The sequence below is a fragment of the Platalea leucorodia genome (genome assembly GCF_965183815.1).
Source record: "Platalea leucorodia genome assembly, chromosome: 4".
In the NCBI taxonomy this organism is placed as follows: Eukaryota; Metazoa; Chordata; class Aves; order Pelecaniformes; family Threskiornithidae; genus Platalea; species Platalea leucorodia.
In genome coordinates this window covers 79,884,643-79,899,768 of record NC_138826.1, presented here as the reverse complement: position 1 = coordinate 79,899,768, position 15,126 = coordinate 79,884,643, and the positions used below count along the sequence as shown (strand labels likewise).

General features: G+C 33.0%; 1 protein-coding gene across 13 annotated transcripts in view; it reads right to left on the bottom strand.

Moving 5' to 3' along the window:
- Nucleotides 1–15,126, bottom strand: part of CEP290 (centrosomal protein 290) — a 56,517-nt gene that overhangs the window by 34,281 nt on the left and 7,110 nt on the right. For 12 of the 13 annotated variants that reach the window (XM_082310432.1, XM_082310433.1, XM_082310437.1 and 9 more), the window contains 13 exons: nt 14,792–14,881; nt 14,595–14,717; nt 12,636–12,759; nt 11,925–12,097; nt 11,244–11,406; nt 10,471–10,571; nt 10,291–10,378; nt 9,697–9,809; nt 6,524–6,608; nt 4,981–5,123; nt 4,235–4,399; nt 3,094–3,243; nt 1,993–2,108 (listed from right to left, as the gene is read on the bottom strand). In XM_082310432.1, coding sequence (XP_082166558.1) covers nt 1,993–2,108; nt 3,094–3,243; nt 4,235–4,399; nt 4,981–5,123; nt 6,524–6,608; nt 9,697–9,809; nt 10,291–10,378; nt 10,471–10,571; nt 11,244–11,406; nt 11,925–12,097; nt 12,636–12,759; nt 14,595–14,717; nt 14,792–14,881 — 1,634 coding nt within the window. Of the gene's footprint in view, nt 1–1,992; nt 2,109–3,093; nt 3,244–4,234; nt 4,400–4,980; nt 5,124–6,523; nt 6,609–6,905; nt 7,017–9,696; nt 9,810–10,290; nt 10,379–10,470; nt 10,572–11,243; nt 11,407–11,924; nt 12,098–12,635; nt 12,760–14,594; nt 14,718–14,791; nt 14,882–15,126 lie in introns of those variants that run through there. The other variant, XM_082310436.1, reaches the window with a different exon arrangement.

The window sequence follows — 15,126 nt, the reverse complement described above, 5'->3', positions numbered from 1 at the left end:
GCTTTAAATTAAGCACTTGTATTTCAAATTAATTACTTTCTTGCACATGTCTTTATAAAAAAATGCAAAGTTTAAAACTTTGGTAATAAAAACATTTCCACTTTACGTACCTCTCTGGAAACTCCAGATCTCCCATTTATAGGAAGGGAAACAAAAATCATACTACTGGCATTTACCATGTTGTGAGCGTGGAAATGGCCCTTGTCTTTTTGAAGGAGACTAGGCCCAGCAGATTTCAGCAGGTATTCACAATTGTGCCCAATTTATCGTTAAGGTTGGAAAAGACCTCTGAGATCATCGAGTCCAACCGTTAACCTAGCTGCCAGGTCCACCTCTAAACCATGTCCCTAATACTTTCACTGGGAAGATTTACAGCTAGATAAAATGGTTTGGCAAATAACGAATGACTCTTTCCATAACTGCTTCCTTTGCATGAAGCACTTGCACATTCATTAGCTAAGAGAGACAACTTGCAAGGGGAACAAGGCTTCTGCAGCTCCTGAGAGACAGAATACCTAAGTTGATTTTGAAGTACTTTTAATTAACTCATACAGAACGGCACAGTATCATAAGGAAAAGACTACTTGCTCATCCCCTGAGAATTCCCCACAGCATAGTATTTGGCTTTTTCTTTAAAAGAAATCGGTTCAAGTTTCACCTCAGTAAGTGGACAGAATTAAACTGTTTCCCATAATTAAATTCTGCATTAGAGGCAAGACTTCTAAACAAAAAGGCAGGCAATGGCTGCAATATTAACTCAATTTTTTCAATGGTTTTGCAAATCATTCCTTCTATTACATTTATTTTATTTCAAATGCATAAAGGACACAGTTTCCCATGCTAGTTTTTGTATTTCAGTGAAAAAAAAAAACAAAACAAAACATAACAAGATTCAGCTTCACTGTGGCCCGAAGTACTCTCCTCTATCCACTTTTATTTATTTATTTGGAAACAAAAAAGGCTATGAACCGTTTATACGTGTCTAATAAGGAAGTTCCTATAGAGTGTATAGGATAGTTTAGGCTAGTTTAAACAAATAATCGAGAGTATTTCAGAAGTAGTATTTTCTCTTCAAAGAAGATCTCTTAGTTTCTTCCATAATGGAAGAAAATGGAGGAAAAGGAAAGAAAATGCTCTGAAAGTGAGTCTTTATAGGATGCCAAGTCACAGATTCTCCTCCCCTAACTTGAATCATCATCTTGTCCCTGTCACTGAAGGGATCTAATCTAGTAAAAAATGAGGCAGTATATTACAGCCTTTAATCTTTTCAAAAACCTATAGCTTTAATGCCTCTAACAGACACAATGTTATCTGGGAAGTCTTAACTGATTCAAAGAACAAACCCAAAAGATAAAACACCCTTATTCCAAAAGCCATCCAGTGACTGTTCATTCCAGTCCCATGACAGAGAGGACACAACTAACAGTCTGTTAACTGAAGAATCCAAATCACCATATTCATCCCTATGCTCTTACCAGATGAAAATCCTTTTTTTTTTGACCATAAGAAGAATTTTACAGATATTAGATTCAACGAAGCATATAAAGGAACAAAGAGTCTGAAAGAAAACCAACTACAAAGTCCTGACAATCTGAAATTTTGAAAGAGATCTCTGACTGTATTTGGATAACAGTTTTCTTTTCCCTCCCCTGCAGGAAAACTGTTAGAACCCATACTTGAAAGCAAAAGAAAATGAGATGGAAGAGTCCGTAATACCAGGTTCTAATAAAATACAAGATATCAGATGCAGAAAGCACAATGCAATCCTCACTATAAAGTATGCAATATGAAAAGAGTCCAGCAGAAAATGTTTTTGTAAGACTTTTCTGAATCTTTACAGGACTAAAGAAAATATATGGAATCTATACCCAAAAGCAGCAGTATTTATGACATTAATCAAAGAACTACTTCAATACAGCAGCAAATGTTGTATTCAAAATTATTAAACATTTAGATAGTTGAACTTTTGTAATTCAGAAAAGAGAACAATACCTTTGATATTCTTTATACAGCAAGCCTTGTTGATGACGAATTACTGCAAATTTTCGCTTGTAGTCCTCTACTGAATCTTCTAATTGTTTAAGTAACTGTTCTTTATTTTCCAGTTCCTAATATTTATTTTCCAAATAAAAACATTGAAGTGATTAATATAGGTTTTAAACATGAAAAGATTAATCAAAATGCCAGTTCTCCCTTGTGTTTTTCATGATAGATGCTTCTTTCATGAACAGTGTGAACTGCAGATACGAAATGTGTATTTTCTTTAGAAGCAGCAGATGAAAAAAGTCCAATAAACTTTGGCATTCACATTAATAGGTGTGAAATAGTGCATAACTGCACTGTGGATTACAGCCCTCAAAGTTCAAAACATCATAACATGTTGCTAGCCCACAAAGAATACTAATCGAATGTCTAACTGGAAAGTGGTATTTTCTTCTCATGTTCCCAAATACTCTTCTACTTTATAATCATATACAGAAAATATTCTCTAATCAACAATAGTAAAGTGATCAAAGACAGAACAAAATAATTAAATAATAATAAAAAGGTAAGTTCTTTTCACTCCAATTCTCAAAGAGTCAATTATTCTTTACATATGCTTGTTTGCTGTGCTTCACTGGCTTCAGTGTCAATGTATTTATGCCTCTTTTTACAAATGTTGACATATTTTTGACAAATAATGGAATGAAAAATCATATGGTAAAGAAATAGAGACCTTTGCTGTATAGAGGAAAACTGTTCAGAGTAGGATTGGCACATGCAGACTCAGGTGTGGAATCCAGACAGCAGTAAGAGAGAATTTATCACAGAACGAGTGCAACTACAGAAGTAGAAGGAAGAGTGGGCAAATATTTAGATCAAAATTCAGATTTAAAACAAAAAAATCTGAATTGTTGTCAAAAATTTAATTAAGTATTACCTTCCAGGTTTACAACACAGCAAAATACTTACCACTTTAAAAAACAGAATAGCCCAAAGAGTTTATGGGATCAGAACTTCAAAATAATTTGAGAGTTCTACCATGATACTAGATTTTGGAGGAATTAAAAATATGTTACAAATATTCTTGATATCAAGGAGTAAATGAGTTACCTGTATAAGACGTATTAAATATTCATTCAGAGAATTAATCATATTAACACTTGAAGGAGCCATTCCTTCTGGAAGATTCACTGTTTGGAAGACAATATTGGCACCTTCTGACTGACGTAATAAGCAAATTTCATTTTTCAGTTGTGCAATCTAAAGAAAGGAAACAAAAACATAAAGAAGTAGCTCTTGCTATTCAATTAAGAAAAAATCACTGATGGAAAATATACTGTTTGCCTGTACTACATCAGTTGTTGTTAACAACTTAATTCACTTCCACTTATATTCTAAAGCATTCAAACACTCTTTAAAGTAACCTTTTAAAAATGCTGTGAATCCATAAATCATTAAATGCATAACATCTTAAGCCAAATTTATCAAATTACTCCAGCAATCAGGGCAGCTTCACATATCTAAGGATTCACCACAGTTTTATTCCAAATTGTTTAAAACACAGTGCATTTCCATTCCTTTTAAAAAGATGTTAGTTTTGGATAGAATTATTGCAGTTGTTATTCGACGGTTTATTCTAAACAAATCTTTGCCTTTTCATTTAACTTCTTAAAAGCTCTCTGGTTCTCTACTCTAACAGTACATAAAACACTATTCTAGAATATCGGTTACAGGCAAATTTTTTTGCATCACCAAAGCTGTTCTAAAAGGCAAATTTAAATTTGGCTTCTCGTAAGATAATATTCCATTCCTCATTCCTGCCCTGGAAGAAGCATTCCACAGAATCAATTGTATAACTTAAAACAAGATACAGGATTTTAGAGAACGATTCATCATTTTAGAACACTTAAATCTCTGTTACTTATTTATAAATAACAAATGCAAGACTACTGGCTTTTGAAGAAAGACATTTGTGAGCTTTTTTTGGGCACGGCTCCCCCCAAAACACAGGCATGCTTGGTGTTTAACATGATAGGATATTCCAAGGATAAAGTAACATTAAGAAGAGTAAGATTTGAACTAAAAATGGACAAATTGGTAGATCCAATACCTAAATTTAATTAAGATTTGTATAATTATACTGTTCACATAAGTCAAATTCAGTATCTTATAGACTGTGTGGTTTTGTTCTAAATTATCAGAGCAGCCACTTTTCAAGTACAAAATAAATGGTATAAAATAAATTTTATACCTTTTCATTCGCATTTGCCAGCTGATTAGAGAAATTTGTTGCCTCCTTCTGAGTCTGTTTCAGTTCCTGTCTTAATTCTTCATTTCGTCCTGTAAGTTGGTCAACCTGAGCTTTCAAATGCACACTAGCATCAAAGATTCCCTCTGAATTCTTCAACTCCATTGCCTAATGCAGTAAACATTTAATTAACAAAACAGAGAAGTGGTGCAGAAAAGCTTTGTTTTTTCATAATACACTGGAGCCCTCAAGTTTAGACTACATGACATTAGCAAAAACAATGAAATTTTAATGTCTTAAAATCTACTTATCAGTTTCCTGATGGTATATTTGCCATTGACTGTGGTTTAAATGGTTAAATTTTCCTGTAAAAACACTGATATTTTTGGTAAGATGTTGAATAAAGAATTTTTCTTAAACGTTTCCTGCAGGTCCCATAGAGATAAAAGACATGCAAACAAACTTTTACCTAAGCTTTATGACTGGGACAATAAACTTGCTAGAGACATTTTTTATACTATCCAGCTGAAGATTTTTGTTTTATTATTTTTATTGAAAATCTCTTGTTGCTGTATATTTTTAATTTGCATTTTTAAAAAGGTATCACACTATGTACTCCTACTTGTAACTAAGGAAGTATATGTATAAGGAAGCTATTATTTAATTATACAATAACCCAATAATTGAGGAGGAAGAAAAAAGCTTGTTAATCCTGTAAAGCTAAATAATACTTTAGAAAGCAAGCTTACGTTAACTAAACGATCCAGACTAGGGATTATTAAAGCTGTTTCTCCTCCCTTCACACTAGGATCCTTCTGCATTTCCTTGACAGCTTGCAATATTTCTTTCATTCCTTGTTCAAGTTGTTTATTCTCTTCTGATAATTCTTTCACTGTAATAAAAAATGTAAATGTGTCTAAAAGCACTGAAAAAATGAGTTAAGGTTTCCTAGGACATTTCATCATAATATTTGTTGATCGGATATATAAAAAGAATGTTGATATTATATATAGATGTAATGAATTAGGAAGTTAAAAGTAGAGCTGCTAGGAACATCTGGAGATTGTATTTTGCTGGAAAAATACCAACAAAACAATAATGAAATGCTTCATGGGAACACATTTGACTTTATTGAACCTTCCAGTATTCAATGTTTCCTGCCACTTTTTTCACTTTAATAGCCTGTCTGACTGGCTTTCACAAATCCAGAAACGTGGCTATCTTGGAAATGTTTGGCTGTAACAATGAAGTATATAGGAATTGCCTGAATTCCTGCCGCAGACTGGGAAAAAAAGAACATTTAAATTATTTGGCTGTAATAAGGACTCTCAAGGCATACAGTTTTCCTGACACCATTAGTCTCTCAGTGGAATTCCAGAGTTTCCAGCACAGAGCAAGAAGTCTGGAAACTTTAAAAACAACAAACCTGTCAGGACATTCTCAAACATATCTTAACAATACAGTTAACTGTCCTGAAGACCCAGGAGTGAACTGCAAAATCTGGAGCAGTTTGAGCAGTTTCACCGAGTCTATTTTGAAAAGTCAAAAAGAATTTTTAGAATCCTCATTCTCTGGGAAAAAATTAAGATTCTTGCCTAGAGAAATTACCATTATTTTTATTTCAGAGTTCGCAAGCCGTGCACTTCAGCTAACATACATATATACATAAGCAGCAAGTAGGTTTAATTCCCCAACACTTCCTTGGAGCCAGAAGAGCACTACAATTACACAAGTAAATTGTATAATTGTTATAATTGGGATCACTCATAGAGTTAAAGCCGTTATTAGGTCTCATTCATGAAGGAAGAACATGAGAGATCCTAGTTTAATGTAGTTAGTAAGAATAAGCTATGCTTCATGTATTATCACTAATTTAAGTGATAAAATTTAATTTAAAATTAGCAACACCATGTATTTATCCACAGCACACAAAGATATACACTAATATAAACACAAAATTAAAAAAAAAGTCTTTAATAAGAATCAAAGAAATTCCAATTCGGTAAATGCCATTTACGTTCATTGTTTTGTAATCATTGTGTTCACACCTGGACCAATTCACAACCATAATTTCCACAGTTCAGAAGTATATCAAAATGATTGTATAATAACCTTGTATGTACGCAGCAAATTCAATCATTGTGAAAGATACCAAAGTAAACTGCATTGAAAACAGAACCTGTAAGGTCAGATTATTTGTGGTCACAATCACAGAAACAGATCAACTAAATAAACAAACAATCTGCAGGTACCTGATAATATTCCCTAGTTTTAAAACAGGTTGCAACTTACATTTAGATTGAAATTGGGCTATTACAGTCCTGTTCTTCTCCAAATCTCTCTCTCTCACACTTAATTCATTTGCAAGATACTCATTCTAAAGAGAAGAAAAAAGAAGACTCAAAATTTGTAATTTAGGAATTTTAGTATTAGAATTTTCATTAAGACTCTGTGGTTAAATGAGAATAAATGCTTGAAAATATTGCTAATCCACATATATTCAGCAGTGAAAGTACATAGTATGTAAACCAAAATGAGGTGTTATATAGAAGGCAACAATCAAAGAAATAGCCTCATCTTCACAGTCAAAATTATCAGGAAAAATTATTTAAACCATGAATAAACTTTATATAAGTATTTATCCTGTTTTGTTTTTTTTAAAACCTTGTACTACCTGCACTGCCTGGCTTCTGCATCTTTCAAGATCTAATTCTGTGTAACTATTTAGCATATTCTTGATCAACAAATCTCTGGATATCTGCTCATTCTAAAAAAAAAACAACAGTAAGTTATTAGTGTAGGATCCTATCTCCATTTATATACAAAAAAATTATATTTCCAAGACTTATCTTCCAAAATACAAAAAACCCCACTTCTTTTCTACTGAAAATGCAATTAGTAGGCATTATTAATTCCACAGCTTGGCTAACACAGTATTTTAAGAGAAATCACAACAGCAAAGCATACTCCTGTAGCATGGAAAAAACTGTTGTATGATTGAAAAAAGCCTGAAGTATATAGACTTATACTTTCCATTGATCAATTACATAGCTCAACAGGCTCAACAGAAATGTCATCAGTTTCAAAACATTTCAGTTAAAGATAGGAAAGACCTATTTGCTTATCTTATACATTGTAACCGTGATGTTTCCTCATTGCATTCTTGGATGGTTTCTCCCAGACAAAAAATACACAGATCCTAATTTTAGAAATCTAATGTTCTAGTCCCAGCTTTTTTTCAAATTTGGAGTATGCCTTCATGAAAATTTCCCAGTCCACATATCAATGTCCTGCCTGAAATGCAATGGCAACAGAGATGGATTCACTGGAAGAATGACACAAGGGGTATCCCATATAACACTGTCTAGGGAAACATGTATTCTTGGGTCATGTAGCAGTTGGAACAACAGTCTGGTACAGACCAAAAGTCTGTGAGACTCTGAGGGATTGGTTTGATCCATGCCCCAAAGGTATCTCTAGCAACCAAAGCAATGTCCTCCACTATACAGAAAACTAACACAGCATTTCAAGGTACCAATTTAGGAAGCTACCAGTGAATAATTTTTTTATATGATTTATCATGTGAATAAAAGAAACCACAGCAAGGATCCTGAAATAAACCCATTCTTTCACGGATTATATAAAAAGTTTTCAAAAACCCTTTTGAGAACCTAAAAGATTTTATCATTAGTGATCATTTTAATAAATAATGGAATTTTTCATTGGAAATCTTTTTTTCTGAAACCAGATATACACTATCTTTGTGAGTTGGCAGGGAAATGGACAAAAAGAAGAATCAACTCAGGAACTTCTTAGATGTTTCCCAGAAGGAAAGGCCTTTCTCATTCCAAAAGTCTAACTTTACACCATCTGTTCTCCCTGGAGGCAGGAGACATCCTCTAGTCAAATAACAACTGCATCTTTTAACAGAAATCTCATCTTCTATCTTTCATACCGAAGGACTGATTCAGTCCCTACTTCATTCAACTAACGCTTGTAAATTACCATTTGTATTTCTCTGTATTTATTTAAAACAATTTTTAAAAGTAATCCTCCAACTATGTTGTTTAAAATACAGTTGCAACAATTGATTTGTATGAGATGAAAGGCTGTATGCACTAATAAGAAAAGTGATGAGTACTTTGTTTACATAGATGTGTGTAAGGTCTTAGAATAAAAACTGTTCTCTCTTCGTACCCATCTACATGTGTGTGCACAGGTGTTGTGCAAACTTTTTCCACCAACAGAATGAAAATATATGCTTACATTTTTCAATCCTATGTAAACAAATAAACTGCAAATTAATGACTTGGCCCTTTTTGTATTAGAAGAAAAAATGCCCAATTCTATTAGAACTATCCTATAGCTTTAATTAATAAAGATGAAAGTAAACTAATGCATCTTTATTATTTGAATTTATCTTCTAAATAACTGCAATAGATATAGACATACACATACTATAAAGGTGTCTCACCTGTGATCTAAGAAGAGCTAATTCTCTCCTCAATTGCTCTATGAGATTTTCAACAGGATCTACCTGACCTGAGTGTTCTGATTGCCCATTTTCAAGTCCACTTTCCAAAGTTTTTACTTGCAACAATTCTGTTAAGCATTTCTTTCCTTCTCTGTCTTCTTGAAAGGCAGTTAAATGAGAAAACTTTACTTGTGAATAGTCTTGCTTATCCTTCAATGTCATTATTTGTGTTTTGTGCGTTACTGGCTTTCCAAGAGCAGAGGAACAAGGAACCAGAGAATTTTTGCTGAGAGATAGTCCCTGGCAAAAATCTTCCTGACCTGTTTGGTCTGAATTAGAAGTTATGGACACTTGTTTCTGAAAAGATGGTTTGTTTCTGTAATTCCAGTTATTAACCTCTGAGGTCTGACACACTCGCTGATGAGCAGAAAACGAACCTGTGTAGTCTGATTTTAAGTCTTCTGACATCTCTCTATCATCTCTAGAGTCTGTTATCCCTGATGTCTGTGTAAATTGTAGCTCTGGTGAAATGAAAAGCTCTTTTATACTAAGAGTTTCAGAATTAGAGTTGTCATTAACTAGTTGCCACTCTGCCACATGTTTTGAACCTAAATGGACTAAAGAATTATTTCTACTTTTTTCCAGGTGATCTAAATTCTCAAGTATGCCAGAAGTTCTTCTAGGTAGATTTCCCACAGCCTTCCTGTTTTCAGCTATATCCTTCTCTGACTTCAAAAGTCTAACTGGTGCTTCTCTATCTGCAAGTGTGTTTCTCCCTTCCACATTATGCAAGCTGCAAGCCTATATTCACAAAAATACAGAATATTCATTAGTCTTCTAAAAAAATTACCAATTATTACTTTTTGGATTTTTTAACAGCAGTTAATAAAAGCACCTAGAAAATATTTGAACAGATATTTACAAAATTACATTATTTTTATTTCGAAAGAGAAATGCAATAAATGTTTATGAACTTGCTTTATGAACCTACCTTTGCTTTTACTTCAGCAATATTATGCCTGTTCAAGAAATCCAACTTCCTCTTATTCATTCCCTCCTCTTCAGTAAAGCTATCAGTTATCTGCACATCACCAGCATCCAATCCTAATTGCAAGTAAATGTACAAATAATGAATGATTATGAATTTTTAATTGGTCTCCAAGCACGGGAATATATTCCATATATACCTGAGTTCTAGTTTTCTACCTGCAAAGTAAGGAGCTGTAAACCTTTCCATTTGAGCACATTATGCTTCCCTGGGTGGCAAAGAATTGAAATTTTAGAATTTTTGAAACACACACATATTATACAGACTTACTGGAAATCATGGCGAGATCATCCTGCATCTAAGAACTGCAAGCCAATGACACAACTCTCAGTGATGCAGTACTAGCCATCACAAGTCAAAAAGCTACTGGGCTGTAAGACTACGCAAATACAAAACCACTCACTTCTTCCTACAGATTCACTGAAATGTATTTAGCCTTGTAATTTAAACAAATGAGTAAATATAACATAGCTATATTAATAAGTATAGACAGCATGTTTCTGAAAGGACGGTTTATAATTAAAAAAAAAATCCTACCTGTTGTTGCAACTCTTCTTCCTTTCTCCTGAGCCAACTTACGAACCTGTTTTTTCAGTTCAATTCTTTCTTCTTCTAGTCTTTCAATCTGCATATTATTATTCACAGATCAGTACTTTGTTTTGTTCAAATACATTTTTATTATGTAGCTCTCACACAAAACCAGGATTTATCACTTGCCTCTTGCAAAAGAATCTGGTTTTCAGCTCTATATTGCTGCTGCTTCAGTGCTTTGCTGTTTCTGAATTCATTTAAATTGATCATTGTCTTTGGCTCAAGACCTAAAACACAGTATATGCTGTATAATTTATTTATTAAGGAGGAACATTAATCCTAGTAATCATTAGAATGCAGTTAATTTAAATCAGAACATAACTAGTCAAGTAGAATTAAAAAAAATATGTTGATAGTTGAATATATGTATTTCTATATATGTACACACATCTTACGCTCCATGTAATAACACCAGAAGAAAGCATTATTTTACTTCAGTTACTCAAAAATCAAAATGCAATAAAATGCCACCTAAAATTAACTCTATTCAGGTTTAGATTCTTCTTCTATATAAAAATAAGCCTGTCCAAAGTTTTGTCTGTGTTTTTCAACCTAGCACTACCACTTCAGTATGTTATTGTTTCCAAACACCATATTATGCAATTAATTAAGCAGTGTACAGTCAAAGAGGAAACAAAACCAAAAAAGCACTACAAAACCTATTCTCCTGCTTTTTTCAGTCTAAGCAACCTCCAAGCCAAGTTTAGGCACGTACATTCAAGTTTAGTCATGTACATTCAGGCATTTTGTCCTAACTAACTAAAACTACTTGCAAATATTAGCGGAATATACAAAATTATTTCCAAGTAGTTACTTGGTATAGTAAAAGATTTCCATGGCATAATGTTATTTCAATTCTTACACAACAAGTAATTGAAAACATAATGGATATAGCATACCTAAGCGCTCTCTGAGTTCTTCATTTTCATCAAGAAAATCATTTATTTTAAATTCAAGTTTATTGACTTCCTTAATTAATGTTTCAATTTCATGATCTCGTATTTTGATTTGCTTTTTTAAATCTTTTATTTCAGCAACAGCCTCTTCCAAACCATATATTCCCTGTAAAAACCCAAATGGAAAGTAAAAAACAAAACAACCAACAGAATGTGTAAGAAAATAAATTATTAATCTGTCTTTCATCATTACACAGATAAGAAAAAAAGTTTTTCAACCTGTATCACTCTTCTGTGCTATGCTTAGTGAAAAAACTTACTGAATAAAAAGCAGATCCCACAAATCTATCTTCTGACTACAGTCTCTGCATATTTCAAAATTGAGTCCTTTTACTACATGATACTTCAAAAAATCATATCTTTAGTGTTCAATTACTGTTCAATGGAGTTCAGAAGCCCATATGAATATGTCAAAATTGACAACTTGTAAGAATTGTGAAGTATGGCTAATAAATTGCATGCAGTCAGTGACCACTAAGTGTTATTACGAAAGAAAAAGAAAAAAAAAACACGCATCAGAAGTCATTAATTTAATTTCTAGTTAGAACATAGTCAATAAAAAAACGGAAGGACAAAATGTTCTCCTAAAAATATGATGAATACCCTGTCCACTCAATTGTTTACCAGTTCATAGTCTCTCATTCGTTTCAGGGCCTCAGCAAGCTCTTTGTCCTTTTCTCTAGCATCTGCTTCTGCTAATTCTGCTGATTTCTCAGCCTCCTTAGTTCTCTCTTCTAGCATTTTTAACTTTTCTTGCATATCCCCAATACGATTCTGCTGAGCAATAGATGAGTGACCTGGAAAAAAAAACCTTGATCTGTTTACCATTCAACTAGGAATTCTTGCTAACAGGCATTAAGCAAGAAAGAAACACTTCAGATAATGTTATAACAGAGATCGTCATTTTCTGCTCTTTTCAGTTAAGTCATTACAAAAGACTATATGAGAGCTTTTTTTATTCCCCTAATCATTCATTCAAACAATAATTATGAGAAGTCAGTGCACATAAGGGACATCAGAATTTATTTTGAATTGCATGCTACTACTCATTTGCAATTCTTGATAGGGCTGAGACCTTATATGTTATGCTCTAATCTTTACAGAGCAGGTATAGTTTTATTAAGCACTGTATTACCCATAAAACCCACTGAAGTACTGTGAATAATTTTAAACTCTTCATGAATTTTTAATAAATGGAAATGAACAAAAAATTAGAGACTGATATTACTCAAATACTGCAAATACTTTTTCTGTATTTCTAGAGAACAAAGAACAGTAAATTTGTGGTTTCTTATTTTCCTTTCCACAGATATTAAAATTAAATGATAATGTTACCTTTATCTTTTTGGAGATCATTTTTTAATTCCTCAATTACAAATGCATTTTGTTCCATTTCTTTGGTATACTGTTCAACTTGCTCAGTAAGCAATCTTATCTGAGCATCTCGCTCTTGCACACCCTACACACACAAAAAAAGAAACTCTGTTAAAGAATTCTTCTTTACTGACAGGCAAACTACCAATATAGAACACCAGACAGTAAATGAAGACATTAAAAGTAGCTAAGACAAAACAATTTATAGAACATCAAATATACTGTACTTACAATATAGAGTTCAGATATTATCTAGAAGTTGGGTATATAAAGGCAAAGCAGGAAAAATAAAAGAAAGAGTAAAAATAAAGCATTCAAACACAAAAAAATAAAAGCAGTATTTTAGTATATCAATTTTAAATGGAACAGTTCTCGAAGAGTAGCCAATGTATGATCAAAAGTTTCAGACGATAGGGGTTTCTTACAGCTTCCTCATAAACAATTGCCAGTGGGAACTGAGAGATACAAGTTCAAGATCAGGAGGACTAACAATCCATCATATATGACACCTGTATTGCAGACAGCCTTTCAGCAAGTCATCCAACTTTTAAAAATTCATATGACACCTTGTTTTGCACGTATATACATCCATAAGTACACACAGACCGTGAAAGTTACTTCTATTTATATTATACAATTTCTGTGCTTATACGTGAACTTTAGAAATATCAGATGTTATTAATGTTATTTTTTTCTGTGATGAACGAAAAAAGAGGAAAAAGATAAAAAGTTATAGAAAGTAATTATAATGTAAAAATCTAAAGAGTTGCCGACCTTACTTTATACCATTGATATGAAAAACAAAAGCTCAGGCTTTCTTAGAGGACAAATATAACCACATTTCAAATCTAAAGGTAAAGAGCTTAGCAAAGTTCTAAGGAGTTAAACACAACCCTTTAGAATGTAAATATACACTGAACCATAACAAGCTCAGTCCATTTTGATTTAAAACACAGTGCAGTAGCTTGATGTAATTTTTAAGTGTCTGCTTTAAAAATAGGCTTATTTCCACAAAACTGTTCAAAACATCATGCTAATGATGGTCATCCAAAAAAGCAACCTCTACAGCCATCTAGTCAGCTAAAACCAGACTCTACACCTGCTTCTCAAAGTTACTTTCAGCTGCCTTCCTCTTCTGATCATCAGAGGCTGATTTGTACTTCAGGTTTTTTTTTCCTCCTGAGAAGCTATCTGTTCCTAGTTTTGGAAGACTGCATAAATGTATCTCACCATACTGCTCAGTCTACAAGGGCCCAACATGTAACAGAAATGTCATGACACATTTATTTAAAAAACTTGAAGCAAGACACAAAATCATCCTGGTACCATACAGTATGCTTTCCATAATGTATATTTCAGGGTTCCTAATGGGCCGCGTTATTTATTTATTCTTCTTATGTTTTTCAAGAAAGTGGGGAAATTCAAAATCATAAAGAACTATGTAATTTTGCAGGAATATGAGAGATACTTAAATTCAGCTAGCTCTATCATGGGCTGAACCACAGACTTAATAGTATGGCATCAGGTACAACAAAGGAACACAGAAAATAAAACTCTAGGTCAGACTCTTCCTTGACTAACAAATTTAGAGGACAGAAACCAAGCTATAATTTAAAAACGTTAAACTATGGATGCTTAGATGCTACAGCAATCACTCTACTAATAGTTAGAAAAGATAAATATGAAAGTAACAGAACCAACTACCAAGGGCTCAGTTCATAAAGCAAGAGAAGTTTCCTTTGTGCATTGTCTATTAAGCTAACTTTGTAGTGGAATGAATCAACCTTTCTCATAATTCTCAGACATAAGTAATACCTATTCTGGTATTTGCAAACTATGAAAGACTAAATAATTATTTGTTCACTAGCATATTTAGTGAATGGTAATTTTTATGTGTGTAATTTCTCACATAGACTGTACCTGCTGAAGGGCCAGTATACTGTTCCTGTCTACATCAAGTTGCGCCATTTTCATTTTCTCTTTCAAGTTAAACAACATTTGCTGATACTCTAGGAGTTCATCATCTTTTGAAGCTAAGATTTTCTGAAAAGAAGATGAAATACCATCAGAACACTTGAAATAATTCCTAAAAATAGTTTAAAAGTATTTAAAAGTACCTTCCATTCTTCAACTTTTGCATTTACAGCTGCCAGGAGTGGATCGTCTTCTTCATTCTTTGCTTTCAGCTGGTCTGAAAGCTCTTGAACCTAGAAATGCCATTTGGATGAACATCATGTCACAAAAATGTTTTCCTTAACCAATGTGTATGTACAAACACACTACATCAAGAAGATCCAATTTAACAGATTAGCATTACATGCAGCAAGGGAAGGTCATGACTCTTAAGAACAGAGTATGACTAACATTTTGTACAAAAAAATTTGGGGATCTGCAGTAAAGTTTTAAAATTTCCACCAAATTTAAAGATCACACTACTTTTAGAGAGTGTTCT